General features: G+C 39.0%; 1 protein-coding gene across 1 annotated transcript in view; it reads left to right on the forward strand.

Annotated features, from left to right (window-relative positions):
* Positions 1 to 378: 378 nt before the first annotated feature.
* The window catches only part of LOC139465775 (uncharacterized protein KIAA2012 homolog), a 73479-nt gene continuing 48427 nt past the window's right edge, over positions 379 to 25430 (forward strand). Inside the window, exons 1-6 of the mRNA XM_071247670.1 lie at positions 379 to 727; positions 7507 to 7821; positions 10467 to 10614; positions 11184 to 11369; positions 12202 to 12398; positions 14301 to 14441. Coding sequence (XP_071103771.1) covers positions 626 to 727; positions 7507 to 7821; positions 10467 to 10614; positions 11184 to 11369; positions 12202 to 12398; positions 14301 to 14441 — 1089 coding nt within the window. The 5' untranslated portion in view covers positions 379 to 625. The remainder of the gene's footprint in view (positions 728 to 7506; positions 7822 to 10466; positions 10615 to 11183; positions 11370 to 12201; positions 12399 to 14300; positions 14442 to 25430) is intronic.

Raw genomic sequence — 25430 nt, forward strand, 5'->3', positions numbered from 1 at the left:
TAATATTTTTTGTTTATTCTTTATTCAAGATTATATTGTAAAGTATAACTTTCGCGAAATGATATCGAAAAATAGGTCGATTGATGTTTTGATACGGCTCCCCTAGGTCGAGATTGGATCAGTGGATGATTCCATTTTCAGCAGGGCGTGTTGGAATCACACCTCGTGTCATATATGTTGCTTACAACTTGTAACTGTTTCAGTTACACAGACGGGTGCATTTTTATATATATCATATGAAACCTGTGGCATATTTCTTTGCCTGATATTGTATTATTTGTTTTTATTCGACAGTTTTAACATCCTTTCTCCCCCATGACATACAACGAGCACCTGTTGTGACGTCACATACACCCAGCAACGTATAAACAATATGGCGGCCATGGCCCTAGTTTGTCTGGACGAAAAGTTTGCATGTATGGAAAGATAATCATTATTTGTAGTTAATAATTGATAACAACGTCACTGTCAATGCTAAGAAAGAAGTCGGCGTAGACACGGAGAAAGCACACTTTTGAATCGGAGCGTGCGACTGTGGGAGACAATTTAATAATGCATCGTCGGTGTTTATCATCGGCTGAGTGTTTTAACTGAGGAAACACTTTCTGTGATAGAAAAATTAACAATGGCTGGCAGCGGTGCTCTCAACCTCTCTCTTCTCAGCCGAGGAGTTGGCGAGGTTCAAACGAATGGGCACGAAAAAGTTGAAGTATTCCTGGAACCAGAGGTAATTATAACTAGACTAACTTATATATATTTACGACCATGGAAAAGTACAACAATAACAATATAATAATTGTAATAATGTACTTATTATATAATACAACCTTTATAATAAAATATAATATTTGCATAATGATGTACATCCAGTTTTAATTTAATTGTCGTAGAATTTATATTTTATATTGTTAAATATAATTGTTTACTGGTGAGAAACTTGTTTAGATTTGTTATCAAGGTTATCAGACTTAATTTCTATATTATAATGACTAAATAATTGAACATCAATTATCAAGAAAATGGTACTTATTATGAAACATTTATTATCAAACTAAAATACATGTAATTTAAAATATTAGCTTCCCACAATTCTCAAATAATGCATACTCTTGTCTTTCATTAAGAAATAATTTAATGGTACCAATCAGTGCATTGACTTTTTGTCACTATTTATATTTTATCTATTATCATTAAAAATTGTTTTACCCTGATGAATTAAGGCTTATAAGACCCCTAATGAATACCTATCAGTATCATGCATCAGTAAGTATAGGATGTGCTTATGATCAACAATGAACAAAGTGTCTAAAAGATTCTTCATCCCAGCTATGAAGCCCGCTGCACAGATCAGATTTCTGAACTGACAGTATTGTAAATTTAACATACATGTATACTACTACAATTCAAAGTCTTCAGTTATTTACAGGCTATCGTAAAATATGTGGAATATTTATGTGTGGCATTAAACAAGAAAACAATCCAAGTGAATCTTGTTATAAGAATTGAACATTTTGATATTTTGAATATATTTTGAAAGAAAGTTATAATGGAAAAAAATATAATTTAAGATTCAGTAAATCTGGAATAAAGTAAACCCGAGAATAGTCCAATGGGCATATCCCAGGGGAGCAACCATGAAAGATGGTAGTCATGTTATTCATGATATATTTATGTGTGGCATACACCCAGGCTGCTCACAATAAGACAATCAATACAGGAAGAGTTTTTAGTCACGATGTAATAACAGACTCAATTATCATTGGAATTACTGATGTTTTTATCATTGTTGATAAATCAATACAATCGAAACCTGGATATGGTGGGCTCGGGTGATGTGACATTTTCATTACAAGTTAATCACTTCGCTCTGACTTCACCTTTCTGGCTGTGTCGCTACAGAAGAGAATGAAATTATGAACACTATTGATGATATTTTGTTCGTTTGTTGTTTAACATTATTTAGCATATTAAGAGATTCTTTTTGAAGCTTCAAAACTCTTTCAATTAAAGTGCCCAGGGCATGGGTTCAAACGGGTTCCCAGTACCTTAGGGACACTTAGAAACATCTTTTCTTAAATAACAGTACCTTGTGAGGATGTTTATTATGTGTAGCGAGTGAGAAATATGCTGAACGCAAACGACCTTTTAAGATCAGAGGTAGAATAGGTCTTCAGTAACCCATTCATTGCCATAAAAAGGTGACTATTCTTGTTGTAAGAGTAGCGGGATCGGTTGGTCAGGCTCGCTGACTTGGTTGATGCATGTCATCGTATCCCAATTGCATAGATTGATGCTCATGATGTCAATCACTGGATTGTCTGTTCCAGACTCAATTATTTACAGACGCCACTGTCATATAGCTGGAATATTGCTGAGAGCGGCGTTAAACAACAGATAAACAAACTAAGTGGACTACATGTAGATATTTTACGGGTTGTCCAACCTAAACAAAGAACTGAGGACAGCCCAATATGGGTCACGTCAGAATGACCTTTCATCCGACCTATCAGAGCGTCGCTTACCACATCAGGAAAGTGACAGTCAGAATATGTTTTCTAATCATACACCCTAAGTAAGGTTAATGCAGAGTAGTCTGAAAGAGAGTTGCAGGGTGTATGACTGAAGGCGTCAAAATCATTGTCTGTCTCTCACTTCAGTGGGATAAACATTGGAAAGGATGAGACTTTGCTTACCATGTAGGAAGTACTGCCATACAATCTAGGCGATCTACTAGACATTCCAAAATGTTCTGTTGTTCAGTTTTCAAATTTTGAATCGAGAATTTTGTCAAAATATTATCAAAGTGTAGTCTGGAATGGAAGTTGCCAGTTTGAAACTAGTCCTGGATAGCTCGAGAGATCTTTATGATTGGCTAAAGTCAAATTCTTGTTAGTCATTTTGGTTGGTCAAAACTCATGAAAGGTCATTCTGACGTAACATGTAGTGGGATGTCCTCAGATCGGTAGCGAGATCTAAGATCTGATTTTAATGAGAAAAAGGGTAGTCTTTCCTTATTGCATTCTTCCAAAAATAGAGAATGTATTATTCAGTATAGGAAATGTGGTAGTGGTGCAAGACTCGTGGAAGTTATGCAAAAATGGAATGATAAAGGGTGAAACTAGGAGAGTATGAACTTTGAACTTCTTCCTGTAACACGTCTAAAGAAAAATTAACACATGTTATTTAGGATGTGAAGCTACCAAAGACTTTGGGAATACCGTAAGTTAGAACACCAACTAAACCATTTACTATGCTTGTAAGAGGCGGCAAATGGGATTGGGTGATCAGGCTCGCTGGCTTGGTTGACACATGTCATTATACCCCCATTGTGTAGATTGATGCGCATGATGTCAATCACTGGATCATCTGGTCCAGAGTCAGTTATTTACAGACCACTGTCAAAAAGCTGGAATATTGCTGAGTTCAGCGTTAAACAACACACAAACTAACAAACTTCAAAACAAAATATGCTTCAATACACATTCTATATCCTTTTGTTTTCAAGATAATAATCGGCTTAATACTCATATTGTACTATTAGCTGAGAAACAAATCCACATAGCAAATATTTAAGGAACAAGTCCATCAGTTGCATGTAGATACAGTGGCATTGATTTGCAAGATAGAAACCATCTTATCTATTTTACGAAATATGTATACCAGATTTGTTTTAATAAGAAATGGGAACCATCAGTCAGTAAACTGTTACACTGGCAAACAGATGAAGAAGTAAACTGGAAAGCACATGGGATATGTTGAACACAGTTATATGCCAGCATTCTGTAAATAATCGAGTCTGAACCAGACAATCCAGTGATTGACATCATGAGCATCGATCCACGCAATTAGGATAAGATGACATGCATCATCAAAGTCAGCGAGCCTGACCATCCGATCCTGTCAGTCGCCTCTTACGAGAAGCATAGTCATCTTTTACGGCCAGCTTGGGTTGCTGAAGACTTATTCTACCCCGGATCTTCGCTGGTCTGGCATGAAAGATACACTTTTATATGATTCTGCATGACAAGGAGACGGCCTATCACTGAGTTTAGTCTTCTTGGCATTATTCCTGGTATAAAACACTTATACCTTCTGTGTTTATAATCACTAAAAGATTTACCAAATGTCTTCTGGTGGTGGTTGGGTTGTCAACTGGTTAATGCGTTCGCTCATTATGCTGAAAACACATGTTCGATACCCAACGTGGTAACTATACCTTAAACCTCAGGGTTTAGATTTAAATTTACTAGGGTTTTTCTGCTTTTGGATGGCTTTTAGAGAAATAGTATTGTCTGGTCCAGACTTGATTATTTACAGACCGGCATCATATAGCTGGAATATTGGTGAGTGCGGCATTAAGCAATAAACAAACAAACAAACAAACATTATTTACAAGTTATTTTTATGTAGATTTTTATCTACAGGTCTTTTCTACAGCAAATGATACAGTTTGAAGTAAAGCTGACAGGTATAAAACCCCACCCACATACTGACTTATATTATGAATGTAAAAACGTTAACTGCAAAACTGAAATTCGTCTGATTAGAATCTTAATACTTGAATAAAGATGTCAGACATATTGGTTGTGTTATCAGACCAACAATCAGTCTCATTATATCCAAGCCTTTATAACTAGATATATCACACAAAGCTTAAGGCAGGCACAATGGGACCTTGCTTCTATGGGTAAATGACCCAGTAATTATAACGGTGTAATATAGAACACGGTGGCTATAAAACACCACAAATGCTAAGATTACGACAGAACTGGTAACAAGAGACAATATAAGGCAAGGCTAAGACTAATTATAAGCATGATTAATTCTTTTCTTCCTTTACGATAATTACTTTGTGGGAAGAGGAATATTTGTAGGCTGGAAATATGCGAGACTGGCTGATTGCTGTATCGCATGTTATCATGCTTTTGCGGACCGAGCTGGTTAATCAGTTATTGCACAGTGACAAAGTTACGACTACGTTTAACTGAGATCATGACTTCAGCAGCTTTATGATAAATGCAGTTTTCAAGAAGACAGCTTGAGGATTGAAATTTATCTTTATCAAGCATGTCAAGTGTGAGGATTTGGGGGTCATTGGTTGTCATGACGATGATTCCCTTTATCTATCACCTATCAGATTCAGGGGGATCTTAAGAAAACCTTAGATTAAAACAGAATATTATTTGGACAAAGTTTATTTGAGGTCACACTACCATGTACACGTTTGCCTTGTTTGTTTTTAATGCTGCACTCAGCAATATTCCAGCTATATGACGGTGGTCTGTATTTAATTGAGTCTGGACCAGACAATCCAGTGATTGACATCCTGAGCATCAATCTATGCAATTGGGATATGATGACATGCATCAACCAAGTCATGGGTCGCCTATTACGACAACCGTAGGTTGCTGAAGACCAATTCTACCCCGGGTCATCACAGGACACATTTCTCCATGTTCAGAATACGTTTATCTGTGTTAATTCGATCCCTGTTGAAAGTCGTTATCAGTTTGGGAAGAAATGGAAGTAGAGGTATTGCTGCATACTAAAATGCCTTAGAAATGTTTTTTTTATAAAGTAGTCAAGGGGACTAGTGTAAACGTTATTTCACTGGCCCCCAAGTGTTTGTAGCTAGTTCTACTTGAACATGACAAGACTGTTTGCAATGTTTACATTTATTCAGCTCCGATTTGTAGCAAAATTGAAGCATTGAGAAATGGTCCGGAATTATAACCCTCAGTGCTTCCAGTCAATGAAGAGTTTTCATTGGATTTTTACTTTTCCTCAGCACAATTTAGTAGTCTTTGGCTAGGAGATGTGACCTTCAAAGGCTTCTAGGACAGTGCATATCTGCAGCAGGGATCTCTTTGTGTAAGGGGGCCTAAAAAATACCCTCCAAAAATTAAAGCATTGGGTTTTTTTATTCTGCTGAGCAGACATATGTTAAAAGTTTAAGAAAAACTAAATATACTATTAATATAAATAAATTGTTTAAAGTACTATAATTAAAACCTGATAAAAATGAATCTTAAATACTTCAACACACAAAGAATTATGACAAATTCCTATTCCTCTTGCTTCTTTTTTTCCTTCTACCTACTTGATAATTTGAGGAAATCAAAATGTTTTTGTTTTTTTAAATTTATATATTTTTTTTACCCTCTGAACGGAATTTTTATGCCATAAATCCATAAACCCCAAAAATTGAAAATATGTCTGGCCTTCTGAAAAGTCAGAAGTTTCTGCTATTATACTGACCTGCTTTACAATTTGTAAAATTATTGAAAAACGTTTGTGATATAAGTTAAATAACAAAAGACACCTGATTATACTCTCTCCATAATATGTTTATGGAGAGAGTGGAAGGTCCGGGGTTTGATCCCTGGCCGCATCATACCAAAAGACATTAAAAGATGGTACTTGTTGTTACCCTGCCTGGCTCTCAGCATTAAGGGACTAAAACAAGGACTGGTCAGCTCGGAGTCACTATACAGTGTCTGAGTGGGGTATTCAAGTTAAACTGTGGCATGGTATCTCAGTGAGCAAGCACTATAAAATCCAGACTAGTACAAGCAGACGCACACACAAACATGTGTGCATGCAAGTCGCTAAACAAGTACGCAACGTTTAACCCCGTTTCACTACCTCACCTAAATGATCATAAATTTTCATAAAGATTTTTTATATGTGAATATCTGGCGCTTTATGAGACTATATACTTTATGAGACTTTCTATGAATAAAATTGCAGAAGAATAAGAACATAAAAGGAACTAATTGTTCAGTTTGATCACCAAAGTTGAACCCACTGTGACCTGGAATGTATACAAAATATGTACAAGCTGATTATCCTAAACAGTCCAGGAGGTGATAAAAATGCAATTGTGTAAAAAATATTATCATTACTTGTTAAAGAATCTAGCAATCTGATTGGCTGGGCTGTATGGACATCATGACATCATGATGTTTGATATGATGTCACTTGCTTGTTTCGAGTTCCACACTTAACATTAGATTGTAGTCACAAGATGGATAGATCTAAATTGTATACATATTTCTCGTAATGATACATTTGCATGGCACCTGTGAAGATCCGGGGTAGAATAGGTCTTCAGCAACCCTTTCATGCCATAAAAGGCGACAATGCTTATCGTAAGAGGCGACTAAAGGGATTGGGTGGCCAGACACGCCGACTTGGTTGATGCATGTCATCGTATCTCAATTGCGTAGATTGATGCTCATGATGTCAATCAGTGGATTGTCTGGTCCAGACCTGGTTACTTACAGGCTCCTGTCATATAGCTGGAATATTGCTGAGTGGGACGGTAAACAACAAACAAACAAACAAACATTAGCAGGGTATTTGGATTTTAGGAGCTGAATATTTGTGTGAACCCTATGACTTGATGTACAAGCACAATCAACTTGTATAATTGTGTAAACCTCACTGATGACACATTTCTCGTATTATCTTACTTTCCCGTAACATGACACCCTCTTCTTCCAGGACTACTACAACTTCCGCGATGTGCCACATCGCTACTACTTCCCACCAATCAAGCACAAGTACACCATGCTGCAAGACATGCCTGATCTGTCCTCCCGAGAGTCACGTGATCACCAAGAAATCCATCTTCCGAAAACTTTCACGACCAGGAAAGGAGCCCTGTTGTTGTTTTCTGAAGATCTTGCGTTGCGTGACAGCGAGAGGGATCAAACAGAACAACAACAGACGAAACCTGTGTCGAAGAGTACAGACGGAACTCTGGATTTACGAACAGTGGACGATTTGGCAAAGAGTATTTTGTCTTACGGTAATCATGTGAGTATTTGGATCTCATCACTTTGTGATTATAATTCTATGTTGTGTGTGTTTTCCAGTGACTGTGTTGGAGATTGGGTAGAACATACGCCAACATTTTGTTTGTTGTCACAGACTGCATAAATACACAGAATAACTCTCCATTACAAAATTGATTATGACTTACAATATATAATTTAGGAAAAAATCCAACACATTCTATAATTATCCACGTTTCATTCCACGACTAACGGGATCGGGTGGTCAGGCTCGCTGACTTGGTTGATGCATGTCATCATATTGATGCTCATGATTGTCTGGTCCAGACTCAGTTATATCCAGACTACTGTCATATAGATGGAATATTGCTGAGTGTGGCGTTAAACAACAAACAAGCAAAGAACAAACAAAAGCATTGTAATTTATCAGCGCCTCTGTAGCCAAGTGGAACACTCACTTATCTACAGATATACGAAGGTTGCATGTTCGATCTTCAGGAATATAAAGAAAACATTTGTCATTTGATCACATTGCGTTCAAATTCAAAATAAATTTCTAGCGAGAAACATTCATATGTTACAATCTAAACGAAAGTTGTATTAATCAAAGTCCCGGCATATTATATAAAATACCAGGGATTATATGTAAAATTCGGGGGATATTATAACATCCCTGTTTGAGATATAACCCGACTGGAGAACAATAGGATGACATCACTGGAGTTTTATAAATACTGGATATTGACTGGTAAAATTTGACATGGAAGTAAATTTTAGGGTTGATGGTCCCTGTGTCCCTGTAGAAATTTCCTTTGAAAAATGCATGTCATATCCTGTAAATCAATGTAAACACAAAGTCATTCTGTTTCTAAAGTTGCCATGTCAAACTTTCTATTGTAAATCCCGGGTCTAAAAATAGCACACAGATTCAGCCAATAGTAAAATATACGATAGGCACTGATGTTTTGATTTGGAAATTTTTATGTCTTCTTTGATACCTTGACATATCACTAACTTCATATATGCTGTCGTGAAGAAGCGAGATTCATAATGCATGCTTGACATCATGTTAAAATGGCAGGTCAGTTGACAAGATAATGACATCACAGAGATAACCAATGGCAACCATGCTAAGAGGGATTTTGGTAGTTTAAAAAAAAGAAGCTTTCAATCAACAAGGTGCAACGTTTTTATATCATTTTTAACATCTTGGCTTACAGTATTTTCCAGCAGTAACACGGCATTTCTGATATTTTTAGGGATCAGGGAATCAAAACTTAAATTTGTGTTCATACCGGTACAGTGATTCATTTATATTCCGATAGAAAATGGTCCTTGATAAAAGGCGTGACCTCTATTGCCTCGTCTGTAAACTTTCGCTGCACTCGAGTGACGTCACCTGTTTTCCCACTTCTGATTGGTTTGGTGATTTTGTAGGGTTTCAATGGATAAGAAACCGTGTTTTGGTGCACTGTTCATAACATCTAATGCTTGCAGGTCGGCAAAACACTCAAGTAGTAATTGAAACTTTGGAACCTATCACTAAATATGAATGTTTTGTAAATGACAATGTATACATTTTTCTTTTCATAATCATACTCTTCAATTTCATCATTTCATGGGCACCAAAGTTGTGAATGATTTTGGACTGTTCTAACATGAACCCAATGTTGACTGGTCGGACATGCGCTATGTCAAGTTGGCAATTTTGATGACATCAGGCTTCTCGTTCTCGCGCGATAAATCACCATCAATATGGCTGTTCAAAAAGTTTTCCCAGAAACATTTGCTACATTGGACTTTTCATCTATCCCAAAGTTATTAACAAAAGGTTATACATCCTAAGTTTTCCGGGGTAATATATCTCCATTATGTTTTCATAAGGGGGCATGGATGGCCCAGTCATCTAAGGCGCCGCGATTTGCTGTGCAAAGTTGCGTCCCTTGGGCATGCCAGAAACCTTATGATTGTGGGTTCGAATCCTGGTTTGCCCTGATTATGTTTCTAGGTTTGTCAGCACGACACCTTTGCTCGTGGGTTTCACCGAAGTGGTAAATATCTGAGACCTACATCACTCTGGGCTTTCCTCCCACATTAAGCTGACATGCCATGTTATAACTGGAATACTGTTAAAAGTGGCGTTAACCCAAACTTACCGTACTCATTCATTCACTGTTTTCATAAATACCCTGGGCCCATTGATGAGTTGCTTTGTTTGGAGCCAAAACTAAACATCGTCCGCCAGTCATGAGTGAGAGAAATTTCCCACTATATGGAGGATCTTGATGGGTATATCTATACGACAAGGGGCGGCCAGGTAGCCAAATGGTTAAAGTGTTAGCTCCTCATGCAGAAGACCTGGGTTTGATTAACGACATGGGTACAATGTTTGAAACCTATTTCTGGTGTCCCCTGCCATGATATTGCTGCAATATTGCTAAAAGTGGTGTAAAACCAAACTCACTCATTCACTATACAACCAAATTATTTATCCCATACCCTTGATTCCTTAATCAGGAAATTTGTTAATTAGGACAATTTCAGTGGGAATGGTACCGCCCTGATTCCTGGTCTGTTTCCCCCTGATTGAAGCAGTTTTGTTACAAGTAATTTGAAGTACGTGTTACTGAATTACTGATGTCAGATTTCTTGTCTTCCTTTTTCCAGGACAATAACAGTGTATACTTGAAGTTTTTGCATCGGAAGCGAGAGAAACATTACCGACAAATTCGACCAGGATTTTCAGCAAAGCGTTACCTAGCAACATGGACCAAAAGCTGGGACGACAGTGTGTTAGAGACTGTGATTAATAAAGGTGAGATTTTATATCATTTGTTAGACATAACATTAGTTGTTTAGCCCCTTAATGCCAAGCGCCAGACAGGGTTACAACAAGTACCATCTTTTAACGTCTTTTTGTATGACACGGCCAGGGATTGAAACCCGGACCTTCAGCTCTCCAGGCGGACGCTCTACCAATAGACCACGGGGGCGGTCTCTAGGATAATAATTATAGCTCTACGTTGGTCAATGATAAGGAACATAGGTATGTTGGGATGTGGGGTAAGGATTATCGGTCTATATCGGTATAGGATTATAGTTGAATATCAGTCTAGGATAAGGACTATACGTCTATAATAGTTGAGACTAGGATAAGGAATAAGGACTATATGCCTTCCAAGGATAAGGATTATTGCCCTTTATCAGTCAACGATAAGAACTAGGTCTTTCTGGGTCTGGGGTAAGGACTATAGGCCTGCTGGGTTTTGGACCCACGTCTGTCAGGGTCAAGGACTACGGGTCTGGAACTGAATGAAAATGAATCAGATTTGGACACGACATGCCACATCACACTGATCAAGTTACTGCTTATTTTTCTTCCAGGATACATCACAGAGCGATCCCTCTTCCAATATAACTTTGTGATTCCACATCTAAAGCGCCGGATATTCCATGAGGACCTATCACACTACCCCCCTCCATATCGGCTCATGAGGAATATGCTGATATCTCCTGGAAGCCTGTCAGGGTATACGTTCTACAGAGCTGTGCCAGAACTGGAAGATATGAGTAAGTAGAAGAAAATACTTGTCTTTCGTGCTTGTTTAGAATGTGCATCATCCTCAATTATCCATGTTCATGATGTAAATCACTGGATTGTCTGGTCCAGAACCGATTATTTACAGACCTCTGCCATTTAGCTGGAATGTTGCTGAGTGTGGCGTTAAACAACACACAAACGAACAAATGATCTGATTAATATATTTTCAGGGGTTGTGATTTTGACTGTTGATCTTTGTTCAGAAGAGGTCTACTGATTGGATCATGAGTTTGATAATTGAGAGCTATGTAAGTTGGTGATAGTTAGTTGGCGATGACACTGCCGAAGTGAAGCTATGGTTGTGTCTGGGTTCAAGGTATGTGTCCTAAAAGAATGGGTAGGTGGCGAGATGAAATGATGTCTCACTTAGCATTCAAAACTATTGCACTTCCATAGAGTCGTGCATGCATTTGTGTGTGCATTTGTGTGTGTGTGCATTTGTGCGTGTGTGCATTTGTGCATTTGTGTGTGCGTGCGTGCTTGAGGGCGGGCGGGCATGCGTGCCACTTGTACTAGCCCAGACTTTTGCTGGTTTTATAGTGCTAGTCCACTGAGATACCATGCAGCAGGTAAAAATGGATGCTACTTGCTGATCGGTCCTCGTTCTATCCCCTTAATACCGAGCGCCAGGCAGGATAACAACAAGTGCCATTTTTTAAGGTCTTCTGGTGTGAGGCAGCCGAGAATAGAACCACCGACCTGCTCTCCATAATAGAGATGGAATATCCTGGATGACAGAGGATGAATATGGATTGGCAGTACTGTATCAATAGCATTTAACCGATAACCTTTTCCCAACAGTGGATCAGTATCAAGACCGTGAACTTGAAGGGGAGTCGATGAGGTCACGACCTCCGACGTCTATTAAGGTCATCCGCACCCGCAATGGAGAACAACGGGAAGTGAGTTATGCAAGCCTAGACAGGAAGTCCCAAGAAGAGGTCATTACTGACTTACTGGTGAAGAGTGCTGTACATTATGCCCTGAAGAAACAACAGGTATGTTTGTGTTTACTTATCAGCTGAGGGGGTTTCTGCAAAACCTAGAAATCCCAAACCCTTTTGGTCAATCTAGGTTTGAATTGGCCTCCAGAAATCTATGCTTGTTTTTATAGTGACTTAATGGATTGGATGATCAGGCTTGGTGACTTATTTGATAGTGTTCCAGTGGACCCAGGGGCGGTCAGGTAGCCTAGTGGTTAAAGCGTTGGATCGTCACGCCGAAGACCCGGGTTCGATTCCCGACATGGGTACAATGTGTGAAGCCCATTTCTGGTGTCCCCCGCCGTGATATTGCTGGAATATTGCTAAAGGCGGCGTAAAACCATACTCACTCACTCACTCCAGTGGACCCAGGTGGTGTGGATTGTTGCTCACAATATCGACCACTGGTTGTCTGGTCCTGACTTGAGAGTACTTACTCTTAAGTAGCCATCATATAGCTGGAATATTGCTGAGTGTGGTGTTAAACCACTAGTTTGAAACAAAGGTTTTTGAGTGTGCCATGGAGTTCACAGGTGAAAACATTATGCTTTTCGGAGCAGCTCAAGTTGAATGTCAGACACAAATTAATTAATTTATTTTATTTATTTCGGGTGTGTGTGTGGGGGTGGTGGTGGTGACGAATAACAACTACTTTTACTGAGGTTTTGGAACAGCTTCACTAGCTTAAGTTAAACAAGTTGAAAACGTAAGTTGGTGTGTTGGTTTCACAGTTATGGCCTATAGGGCTGTGTATTGGCCAAAATATTGTATTGCAATGTATTGCGATACTGGTATCTGTATTATGATGTGTATTGTGATATATTGGTAGCTAAAGTGTTTTACAGTGACTGAGCCATATTGTACATGCAGATCCTTTTTTCTACATATGAAAGTTATTATTACTAAGCATGGTCAGTTGCCGCCATTTTGTTGTCATAGAAGGGAGATAACAATATGAGAGAAAAATCACTCCCTCATTTCTGACGTTTTGTCAGTCAATTTTGACAGGTAACATCTTTTGTGAATGAATTAGTGTGAAGATTTTAGGTTAAACACTACAAATGATAATAAAACTTGTTACATTTTGTTACCCAGTATATCAGAACACATAAATATATTGCAATAAGTATTGTCTGAAAAGTGTATTTCTGTATACCTATATACCGATAATACCCATCTTCCTGAGGCAAGGGAGTTTTACTGACCGTAAAATCAGGACTTGATTGTAGTGCCACCTGTAGCTATTACGAGTTATGTCCCTTCTATGTCCATCCTATTGACAAATCAGATTCCACCTCAAATAACACGTGCATTTTGCTTCAAACAAAATGGCGGCACCTAGTCAAGACAATCTGATAGATAATCAAAATCTATATTGGAATACAACATGTCTTGGCAGTACACATGCTTTGTAAAACCAAATTGACAAAACTATGGCAACTACACAGCAGTTTACGAACCGGACGTTGATTTCATTATGCAATTTTCCTATGTAAGAACTTGTTAGTCCAGTCAAAATCTAACTCCATAATTCCAGCCTAGTTCAGCAAGAGTGGAGAATGGACTTTTACAGTCAGTTAACTCCCTTGCCTTGGGAAGATGGGTATTACCATTCAGTCCTAAGGGTTAATGTGTAGTGTAGTGTTTCCTTAGTAACCGGGGCGGTCGGGTAGCCTAGTGGTTAAAGCGTTCGCTCGTCACGCCGAGGACCCGGGTTCGATTCCCGACATGGGCACAATGTGTGAAGCCCATTTCTGGTGTCCCCCGCCGTGATATTGCTGGAATATTGCTAAAAGCGGCGTAAAACCATACTCACTCACTCACTCACTCCTTAGTAACCCAAAAAAACTAAAAAACAGTCAAACATATGTACCTTTGATCTACCAGTATGATGACAGTAACTGTTGTTTGTGACAGGAGTATATGACTGAGGACATCGACCTGATGGAGGTGGCGAATGCAGACATCCATGCCTCGACGTACGCGGACAGCGAGAGAAAGGTCTCCAGCTCCATGAAGACCCCGGTGCCTCAGTTTGACATGAAAGAAGCAGTGGAGGTGAGTTCTCGTCTAGTATTTTCATCTTTATTCATGCGTGTGTTTTGTTGTTTTGCGACACAACTCAGCAACATTCCAGCTACATGATGGCAGTCTGTAAAAAATTGAGTCAGGACCAGACAATCCATTGAGTGACATCACAAACATCCATCTTCACAGTTGAGATGCAATGATTTGCATCAACCAAGTCTGCTGATTGTCTCCAGATCTCAAGCAAGGATATATTCTGATTTCTGGTATGACCATCCAGTCCTCGTTGTTTGCAGCTAGGATCCTGCTGCATCAGTTGTTTAAAAGTTTAGGAGTCCGCAGTGGAAGAAATGAGCAAAGTTTTCCAGTGAATTGAAAAAATTAAGTCTTGAATTAAAAATAAGAGACCAAAAAATAGTGGTCTCTTTATCACTGTCTGGATTGATCCTCTTCCTTTAGACATGTTGTGATGAAAAGGATTTTTGTTGTGATAATGGATGTGTTATTTCAGAATTTCCTAAAAGTGAGTATGGTTTTACGCCGCTTTTAGCCATATTCCAGCAATATCACGGCAGGGGACACCAGAAATGAGCTTCACATATTGTACCCATGTCAGGAATCGAACCCGGGTCTTCAGTGTGACGAGCGAACGCTTTAACCACTAGGCTACCCGGCAGCCCCGAATTTCCTGTAAGGAATACCTGACAGAAAAGCTCAATATCATTAAACAATGCCTTAGTAGGAGTTGTCTCCCTTGATGCATTCTTGTGAGTGAAAACAACAGGGACTGCTGGCAATTCCGATAGTATGGGCAAAATATTGATCTGGTTAAAGACATGATTAGAACTATGTTTGTACCTCTGATTTCATATATATTTTTTGGAATATGGTTAAGAAAATGTTATTCTGTAATTATCTTTATATATATATGATCATTGTTTAAAAATTATTACCAAAATTAAAAAGAAATCTTAAAGAAAGTATTTTAGGTCGGGGTTTGCAAATGTTCAGATTTGCTTCAACATATTTACACACTTTGGGTATAAAATAAATAAAACAGGCTAAGAGGACGTTGTAGTTTGTATGTGCTCCTAGAGAGAATATATGTGCTGCAGATGGCTGTTGGGAAGATCTTGTATAGTACCTGGCTGTGTAATGTTTAGTGCACAAGCATCCATTGAAATGATGTATACTGCCAGCATCAAGCGACTCTCTGTACTAGTCTCAAATGACTAGTACCAATCAGAGGCTGATATTTGGCCCCAAGTCTGCAGAAAATGTCAGTAAAAAATGTCAAATTGGAATTAAAAATTTACCAAGTCAGCTTATTGTGGTTGCAACTACCAGTAATGTGAAGGCTGTGATGAGAATTGAAATCCTAAATATACCCCTCCCTGGTCATCTCATAACATTTAGGAAAAGGCTGAAAGAAGTAGATTTGTTGCTTCACACTTAAATAGTAATAATGATGATGATGATGATGATGATGATGATGATGATGATGATGATGATGATGACGACGACGACGACGATGACGACGACGACGACGACAATCATAATAAAAATATGGCCTCTTATATAGCCCTAACCTCCACACCTAAGTGTGCTCAAAGCACTTACAAGTATCAATATATATTAATTTTGAATGTCTTTCACTGTTTCTTGAACTGATTGAGAGCAGAAAGTGACCTTGATATGACAGCAAGTTACAGCTGAGTGGAGGGGTTGATCAGCATGGAAGAGTGCTCACACTGTTGACCATTAGTTTGGCTTCTCCAGGCTGTTTAGACTTCCTGACAATTCATGCATGAACACTTTCCCACCAACTATTCTGTAGTTTTATTCATGTTCACATAAGCCATAATAAATTATTGCTAGATTATCATCCACCTGTTTTTCAAAAGTGGAGAGGGAAGATTATTAATTTTTATGTTTTATTTTCTATCAAAGTCATCAAGTTCAAGACTGTACACCTTGGTTTGAACAATAAATGACTCAAATAACAAAGATAATAAATACCGTATTCAACGTAATAAGCGCCCTGCTCTAATAAACGCCGACGGCGATATTTGCTAATATATTGGCGAGTGAACAATCCCAATTAGCACCCCTTCCGATTGATTAATGTACAGAAGACTTATTTATTCGCGTATAATACGCACTCGTTATATGCACACTTAATTATGGGCAATTAAATTCGTGAAAAAAATATCTGTCGTACATTAACATTTCAGGCTGTCAGCATAAACCACGAAATTAATCTTTCAACTCAACTTTTTTTTCACCAAAATAATATTCTAATTTTGAGAGCGCCCTGGGCGCTTATTACGTCGAATACGGAAAACATTGATTTCAACTGTGGCAGTTGGATGTATCTGTGTCAAACCTGCCCCAACAAAACATGTTTGTCAACATGGTGAAATAACATGTATATCATCACATTACAAAGCTGATATTTTCATGAGTGGTGCTAGCTGACTAATATTAATGCACCTGTGATCAGATCATGACAGGTTCTGAACAAATGAAATGATTATGTTCAGGAATATATTTATTTAACTTGGAAATGGTGTGGACCTGTCGAGACTTGTGCACAAAAGCCAGATGGATTTCTGGTATTCCGGATAAGGTCTTCATATTTCATAGTTGTGTTCAAGCTCTTCCTGTACTAGCGAATCAGGTCAATATTTCCAATAATCAATGTGTTCTGAAGGATAATAGCCACCCACCACTGACAGTAAGCTGATTGGCCTCACAGCGTCTTCTCTGCTGTCATCCGCTCTTTATGGCAAAACATATACCAGGGGCCTCATATCCCTGCTGTCATCCACTCTTTATGGTACAACATATACCAGGGGGCCTGACATCCCTGCTGTCTTCCACTCTTTATGGCAAAACATATACCAGGGGGCCTGACATCCCTGCTGTCATCCACTCTTTATGGTACAACATATACCAGGAGCCTGACATCCCTGCTGTCATCCACTCTTTATGGCACAACATATACCAGGGGCCTGACATCCCTGCTGTCATCCACTCTTTATGGCACAACATATACCAGGGGCCTGACATCCCTGCTGTCATCCACTCTTTATGGCACAACATATACCAGGGGCCTGACATCCCTGCTGTCATCCACTCTTTATGGCACAACATATACCAGGGGCCTGACATCCCTGCTGTCTTCCACTCTTTATGGTACAACATATACCAGGGGGCCTGACATCCCTGCTGTCATCCACTCTTTATGGCACAACATATACCAGGGGCCTGACATCCCTGCTGTCATCCACTCTTTATGGCACAACATATACCAGGGGCCTGACATCCCTGCTGTCATCCACTCTTTATGGTACAACATATACCAGGGGCCTCACATCCCTGCTGTCATCCACTCTTTATGGCACAACATATACCAGGGGCCTCACATCCCTGCTGTCATCCACTCTTTATGGTACAACATATACCAGGGGGCCTCACATCCCTGCTGTCATCCACTCTTTATGGCACAACATATACCAGGGGCCTCACATCCCTGCTGTCATCCACTCTTTATGGTACAACATATACCAGGGGGCCTCACCGCACCATCCATAATGCCAATCTTAAGTTTCTGTCAATTTTAACTAAATAACCAGGTGGGCCAAGGAATCATGACTATTGTTTTAATTAAACTGGACAAAAATAAATCGGATTTGCACAGACTTGGAACTGTTGAAAGTACACTCAGGTTTACATTTTGCCTTGAAAAGCATGGTAATAACCTTGCAAGCGTAGGACCCATAAGCTCTCACTGAGTATATATTAATGATGTGACATGCTGACGTTCCAACTCTCAGCTGTCATGGGGTTAATGTCTGACGCCAGGTCAGTTCAGTGTGATGCATCATGGGATGGCAACATGGTGATGTCCTGTAGGGAATGCCAAAGAAAAGGAAGAAGGTAGGGTAGTAAAATTAATGTGGAAATACACAATGTTCTCGTCTGTTTTTGTAATTGGATCTATCTGTGACTTGATGTAGTTTCTGTTTTTGTGAAGTAAAAGTAAATATAATCAACATTAAACCCAAAACCTGGACTGTTCATATTTTACATTCCGATAAGAATCTGTTACAATGTGAACTAGAGTTGTTTCCCTTAGGTGTGTCAGAAACCTATGTGCGTGGGTTGGTATTCCAGAATTGTTGGTTACTGTTTTATTTTCAGTGTTAATGTGAAGTCAATAATTCTTTTGTTGACATTATTATTCAGAAGGATTTTGTCATGCAAGCCATAAGAATTATGTGCATGTCGTAAGAAGTCATAACAACCATGAATCATTTTATACCAGAGCTTCAGATTCTTAGGGCCAGACCCATGAAAATTAGGGGTAAGATAGGTCACAGTTTAACCGCTGGAGGACCCACCGCCCTAGAAAATAAAGAAAGTCTTGGACTTTTTATTATTTTTCATTAAGATAATTTTACAACATTTTTTCTGTAAAAATAATTAATTTCAGAGACTAGATGTTTTTCTATTGGCAAACATCAAAGAAGTCAGTTAATCTTGATAAAAAGGTTAAGTTCAATGCATTCATTTATGACTAGCTGCTGAGAAAGTAGTACCAACAGTTTTGTGAAGAACGTTTATTTGCGCTTACTGTTTAAACTACCTGGACTAAAGTAGATGTAAGACCCCTTTATGGCAATGTTTATGACAGACATGTTTTTCATGTTGTAAATTACATTGTTTTATGTACCAACATGAAAGAAACAGCTTCATGACTTGGTAAATGTTTTGAATCGATCAAACACTCTGGAATATTTTATGTGTTCGCAAACAACTTGATAAATCAGGGTCGTGTTGGTTATTTTAGGTTGTTTACTTTCCAGGACTATTTACAACTGATAAGTGCATTCGGGTTATTTAATATTATTAGGCCAGGCGTTTTATATTTTTCGGATTACGGACCCGCCGACTCTAATTTTTGAGAAAATGTAAAAAGAATCAAATCAGATTTCCAATTTTTTTCTCCACCAATATCCGCTAATCAGTTGTTTTATTAGTTATCATTACCTTTTAATAAAAAACATATGAATTTACCATTGTCAGAGGCATTCTGCATTAAAAAGAATGCATCTGGCTTTTTTTTGCTTTTTTTTTGTTTCCCTCCTCCAACCCTGGACTTTGGGCTGAAAAAAGCCTGGTACGAAAGGTCCAAACGCAAGGGATGGCAATAATACAGGTAGTAATTTCATAACACTCTCATACATGTACTGACATATAAAATGGTTATGTTCCAAAGTTTCAGGCAAATGAAGCCTGTTAATCTTAAGCTGGTCTCTAACATCTACTGATTTTTAAATTAAAAGACCACCTTCATGGTCTAGTGGTAGAGCGTCTGCCCATAGAGCGGAGGATTGGGGGTTCGATCCCAGGCTGCGTCATACCAAAAGATGTTAAAAGATGGTACTTATTGTTACCTTGCCTGATGCTCAGCATTAAGGGGCTAAAACAAGGACAGGTAGGCTTAGAGTCAGTATACTGTGTCTGAGAGGGGTAAAACTGCAGCCTGGTAGCTCATTGGGCTAGCACTTAAAAATCGGCGTTAGTCCAGGCGAGTACAAGCAGCCACACACACACATGCATGCATGTCCATATATAAGTGCAATAATCTTGAACGCGACATTAAACGAAATTTCACCTTACCTTCAAACTAAGAACATCATCAACATCAATAATGCTTCATAAAAGTTTGGGGGGCGGTCGGGTAGCCTAGTGGTTAAAGCGTTAGCTCGTCACACCGAAGACCCGGGTTCGATTCCCGACATGGGTACAATGTGTTAAACCCATTACTGGTGTCCCCCGCCGCGATATTGCTGGAATATTTCTAAAAGCGGCGTAAAACCATACTCACTCACTCACTCATGATAGTTTGGAAAATAAAATAAAAAATCTAGCCCTTGTGTTGATAAATCAATATCAAAATGTTCTCTGGTGAGATTCTCTACATAGGATTTACTGTGTTGCAAAATAATATTCTTGAATATCTACATCAGGAATATTTGCAAAGTTACTGATGCCAGGTAAATTGATATTCAAATTTTGATAATGTCCCTTTAGAAATATGCTACTTGTGACTGGGATACTGTCACTAGTAATTTAGCCAGAGAATGGAATTATAAGAATATCTCGGTCAAAAGATGAGTAGTGTAGTGTCTAAATTGAAAGTATTTTCCAAAGACCCTCATTATGTTTTTCATAAGAGCCATGTTATTCTGGTTTGAAACTTGTGATTGATCCATCAGATCTGAGCTTTCTCAATGTGACAGTGTGTCTCATTGGTAATACTGAAGCCTCTAACATCATGTACATCCACATGATTACATTCACCTGTAAAGTTAATCTTCCCGAGGCAAGAGCGTTAACTGACTTTAAATGTCCAGTTTCCACCCTTGCCGAACTAGGCTGGAATTCCTGGGCTCAATCGTAGCGCCACCAGTGGCTATTACGAGTTATGTCCATTCTATGCCTCTCCCATATGGACCAATCAGATTCCACCTCTCGTATCAAATGCATTTGCTTCAAACAAAATGGTGCGGCCCAGTCAAGACGATCTGATCAATAATCAAGATCTATTTGGTGATAAAACGGTTCTTACTTCGCGAAGTACAACAAATCACGTGAACACCTTGATTAAATACATGAAAAGATTTGGCAAATATCTGTTGACAACGATTTGGCGATGCACATGCTTTGCAAATCCAGCAATCGACCAAACTCTGCATGACAGTTTACGAACTGGATTTAGATATCGGTGCGCGATTTTGATTGGACTATGCATAGACTCGTTAGTCCAGCTAAAATCTAACTCCATAATCCCAGCCTAGTTCGGCAAGGGTGGAAAGGGACTTTTATAGTCAGTTAACTCTCTTGCCTCGGGAAGATGGTAAAGTTAAGGACCAGGAATCAGTACTTGATGTTATGAATCTTGATATGTCAGAAATTGTCTAATTGCTGCCACGTAGAATTGATTAAAATGGTAGGTAAAATCTGTGGTTCTATCAAGACAATATCTATGAGCCATGTTTCATGCTAGGTCTGATAACACTGATTCATGTATAGTGATGACATCACACTGTATTGTTTGTCAGATAAACAGATGTTAGGGTTCAAATGACATTGAGGAAGAGGGGACATAACTCCTTATTCAGTTTTCTCCCTTATATGCAACTGGCTGATTATTTTAATAATAATTTTTTTCTTCATCTCTAATACACCGTAGGAAAATAGATATATTGTTTCTATTTTATGCTGGTACGTACATGTTTTGTTTGTTTGTTGTTTAACGACACACCCAGCAATATTCCAGCTATATGACAGCGGTCTGTTAATAATCAAGTCCAGATCAGACAATCCAGTAATTAACATCATGAGCATTGATCTACGTAATTGGGATATGATGACATGCATCAACCAAGTCACCGACCCTGACCACCCGATCCCATCAGTCGCCTATTATGACGAGCATATTTTCTACCCGGACCTTCACAGGGAGGTACATATATGTAAAAACTAGATTGCGCAGATCGATGCTCATGATATCAATCACTTGATTGTCAGGTCTAGAATGCATTATTTACAGACCGCTCTCATACAGCTGGAATATTGCTGAGTGTGGTGTTTAACAAACAAACAGACTGCCATCACACAGCTGAAATATTTCGGCATTAAACAACAAACAATCAAACATAAAAAGTTTTCAAAACACAAGTATCAGTTTGTGTACTTCTCATAAACAGTGCAAACTGAAATTATAGACATGTGTTTTAGATTTGAATAAAATTTAACTTCGTTCAAGCGCCAGGGCAGACATGAATACAAGCTGTTGAAAGATATCACAGCCTTCCCAGAGGACAACTCCTGTGTGCCAGGGTGAAAAAAGCAGGACAAAACGACCTCGTGAATATCCACTTTCACTGTACACTGAATGCACAGGTGTGAAATGACTCTATTCCACAGTTGTATTATCATTGAAATGTGTAAGGCAGACGGTACTTCACCTATTGAAGTCGTCAATCCACATGAATACTTCTGTACACCTGATACGGAATGTTTGGTGTACGAATAAGCACTCGATTGACTCACACTTGACTCAAGTACGATAAGGTACAGAATTTGAATACACCAGACCAGAGCGAGCTTGGTCGCTTTTGATGTTAATGCTTGGTCAATGCCTCAGATTGTATGATGCGGACCGAAGGAATCATTTAATGTGTATCGAACATGCTGGTGTGATTTGAGACAAAACGGATATTGTTCCGACATTTACTGAATAGGTAGCCAAGTGTTCAAGACCCTGCCATCATTCAGAATGATTTATGGTGCAATGGAGGGATTATGGGTTAATCCTTCCATGGAATTCATCATTCATGGGTTTGTTTTGAAGTGAGCTCGTAAATATTTTCGTGTTTGATTATTAGAGATTTGCATTTTCTCTGTGGCTTAGTTCTATTATATTTGATCCATAGAGTACGAGAGAAGTGGATTTGATGTGAGAAGGCTTTTGGAGGCGCGAGTACAGTTATTGATATTTATTTATTGTTGGTAACATGATGGATGGGAAGAGGTAATCCTAGAATTGACCCCAGCTTGGAATGTGACTGTGTGTGTATGTTGAGATAAGGTATTAGTCTTATGTTGCAGGCCTTGTGTAGCCTCAGTTGTGTGTGTCAAAGTGTATAATTCATGTGGATTCCGTTTTTTCATGGATATTTAGAACAAATGGAAATGTGGTATTAGTTAATTTGAAATATGCATTTGCAGTTTGTGTTATTTCTTGGATCCAATCCAAATTTATTTGTTTTTGAAGCTGGTTGAACATTTTGGAATGTTTAGAGTTTTGTTATTTTATGTAATCTTGTTAAATTTGGGCTTCATGTCGAGGTTTTGTGTGTCAGCTTAGGAGGTTGAGGTTCACACTGGCAGATGTAGAGGGGTGGTTGTGTAGGGGTTGTGCAACCTCCTTTCTTCAGACACCTAACATGGCAATCTATGTCAGTTCCTCCATGTGTTTAGGGTGGTTGTTCGTCTAACTCTGTTCAGAGTTGTGTCCCTTGGGCACACCAGAAATCTATGATTGTGGGTTCGAATCCCAGGGTCCCCTAATTAGGTTTCTAGGTTTGTCAGCTCCATACCCTTGCTTGTGGGTTTCACCAAAGTGTTAAAATCTGAGGCCTGCATTGCTTTGGGATTTCCTTCCACATTAAGCTGGTATTAAGATGTAACTGGAATTTGTTCAAAGTGAGCAGAGTCAAACCCATCTACCTCACTCACTCCACCATGTGTTCACATAATGACAGGTTCGATCGACGGCCGTTTCATACCAAAAGACGTTTAAAGATGGTACTTGTTGTTACCCTGTGCTGAGCTCGTAATTAAGGGGCTAAAACAAGGACTGGTCGGCTCGGAGTCAGTATTCTGTGTCTGAGTGGGATATTCATGTTAAACTGCAGTATGGTATCTCAGTGAGCTAGCACTATAAATCGGCATCAGTCCGGACTAGTACAAGCAGCGACACAAACACACACACGTACATGCACGTTGCTATATAAGTGCAATAATCTTCGAAGCAACATTAAACCCCTTTTCACCTCACCTCACCACATAATGACAGACAAATTCTGTGGTTGAGTGCATAGACCGTCCGTCGGAGAGAGTAAGGTCAGTCGTTCGATCCTGGCTGTTGAATACCAAAAGATGTTTTGAGATGGCACTTGTTATCCTTTCAGGCATTAAGGGCTAAAACATGGATAGGTCAGGTCGGAGTCCATATACTGTGTCTGAGTGGGGTATCCATGTTAAACTGCGGCATGGTATCTCAGTGGGCTAGCACTTCAAACTGTAGCTATACACGCCCACACACGAACATGAGTGATGTCTATGATGTCACTTCCAGTTGGTGCGTTTGATTGTACTCATATCCTGTGTCAGTGTGTTTGTAATGTCGGTTTAGAAGAAAATATAGTTATACATGTTGTAAAACGATTATTACTTAGTCCGGACTTTTACAAACAGACTCTGACACATACGTGCATGTTGCTATACAGATGAAAAATTCTTAAACACAACTATAAACCTCAATTTACTTCATGAGAGACCTGTGAAGATTCAAGGTAGAATAGGTCTTCAGCAACACATGCTGGCCATAAAAGGCGACTGTGCTCGTCGTAAGAGGCGACTAACGGAATCGGGTGGTCAGACCCAGTGACATGTTCATGATATCTATCACTGGATTGTCTGGTCCAGACTCTGATTATTGACTGATCGCTGTCATATGGCTGGAATATTGCTGAGTGCGGCAGTAAACAACAAACAAACAAAACAAAACTTAATGAGAATGACTAAAGTTGAAAATTTGTTAAGCAAGAACCTAAATTGGTTTTATTTCCTATGAGAATCAAGAATGCAAGTTTAACTTTCGTTCTGATGTATTTCTTTAAATCAGCAGTTATTTCTAACCTTTCGACAATGCAGTTTAGTGGATTTACTTATCAGCATTTAAATACCTACCTCAATACAATGTCAACACAGTGGGGCAAGTTTGAAAGTCACTTTTGTCATCTCAATTCCCCTATCGCATGTCACAAATTGCCAACTAAGAGTCTGCTCACCTGGAAGGTGAACCATTCACTCAAGTGTATAGAAAACAGATAATTAATAACTCCACCTGAAGCCAGGTGCCATGCTGGAAGTGTATGGGCCCATTGTTGGAGCATACATCAAGATTGGTATCAGCGAGAGTGAAACAACCTCATGCAGTCTTGTGTGTGAGCCCAGCTTGGACACAGGCGGGGAATTAGTCCGTTAGTTACAAGATGATTATATACCCTGTGTCTGTGTGTGGCGCTGTATTCCATATCCACTTGGGGATCGGAAACTGAAGTTGTCACTCGCTGTTGTCTACAGGTGTTTTGTGCGTTTTGTTGTAAATTTGTGAAAATTTGAATCAGCTTATGAAGTTTGAAGGTTTTTACAACT

The sequence above is a fragment of the Haliotis cracherodii genome, unplaced genomic scaffold (assembly GCF_022045235.1).
Source record: "Haliotis cracherodii isolate W230 unplaced genomic scaffold, xgHalCrac1.p SCAF_18, whole genome shotgun sequence".
In the NCBI taxonomy this organism is placed as follows: Eukaryota; Metazoa; Mollusca; class Gastropoda; order Lepetellida; family Haliotidae; genus Haliotis; species Haliotis cracherodii.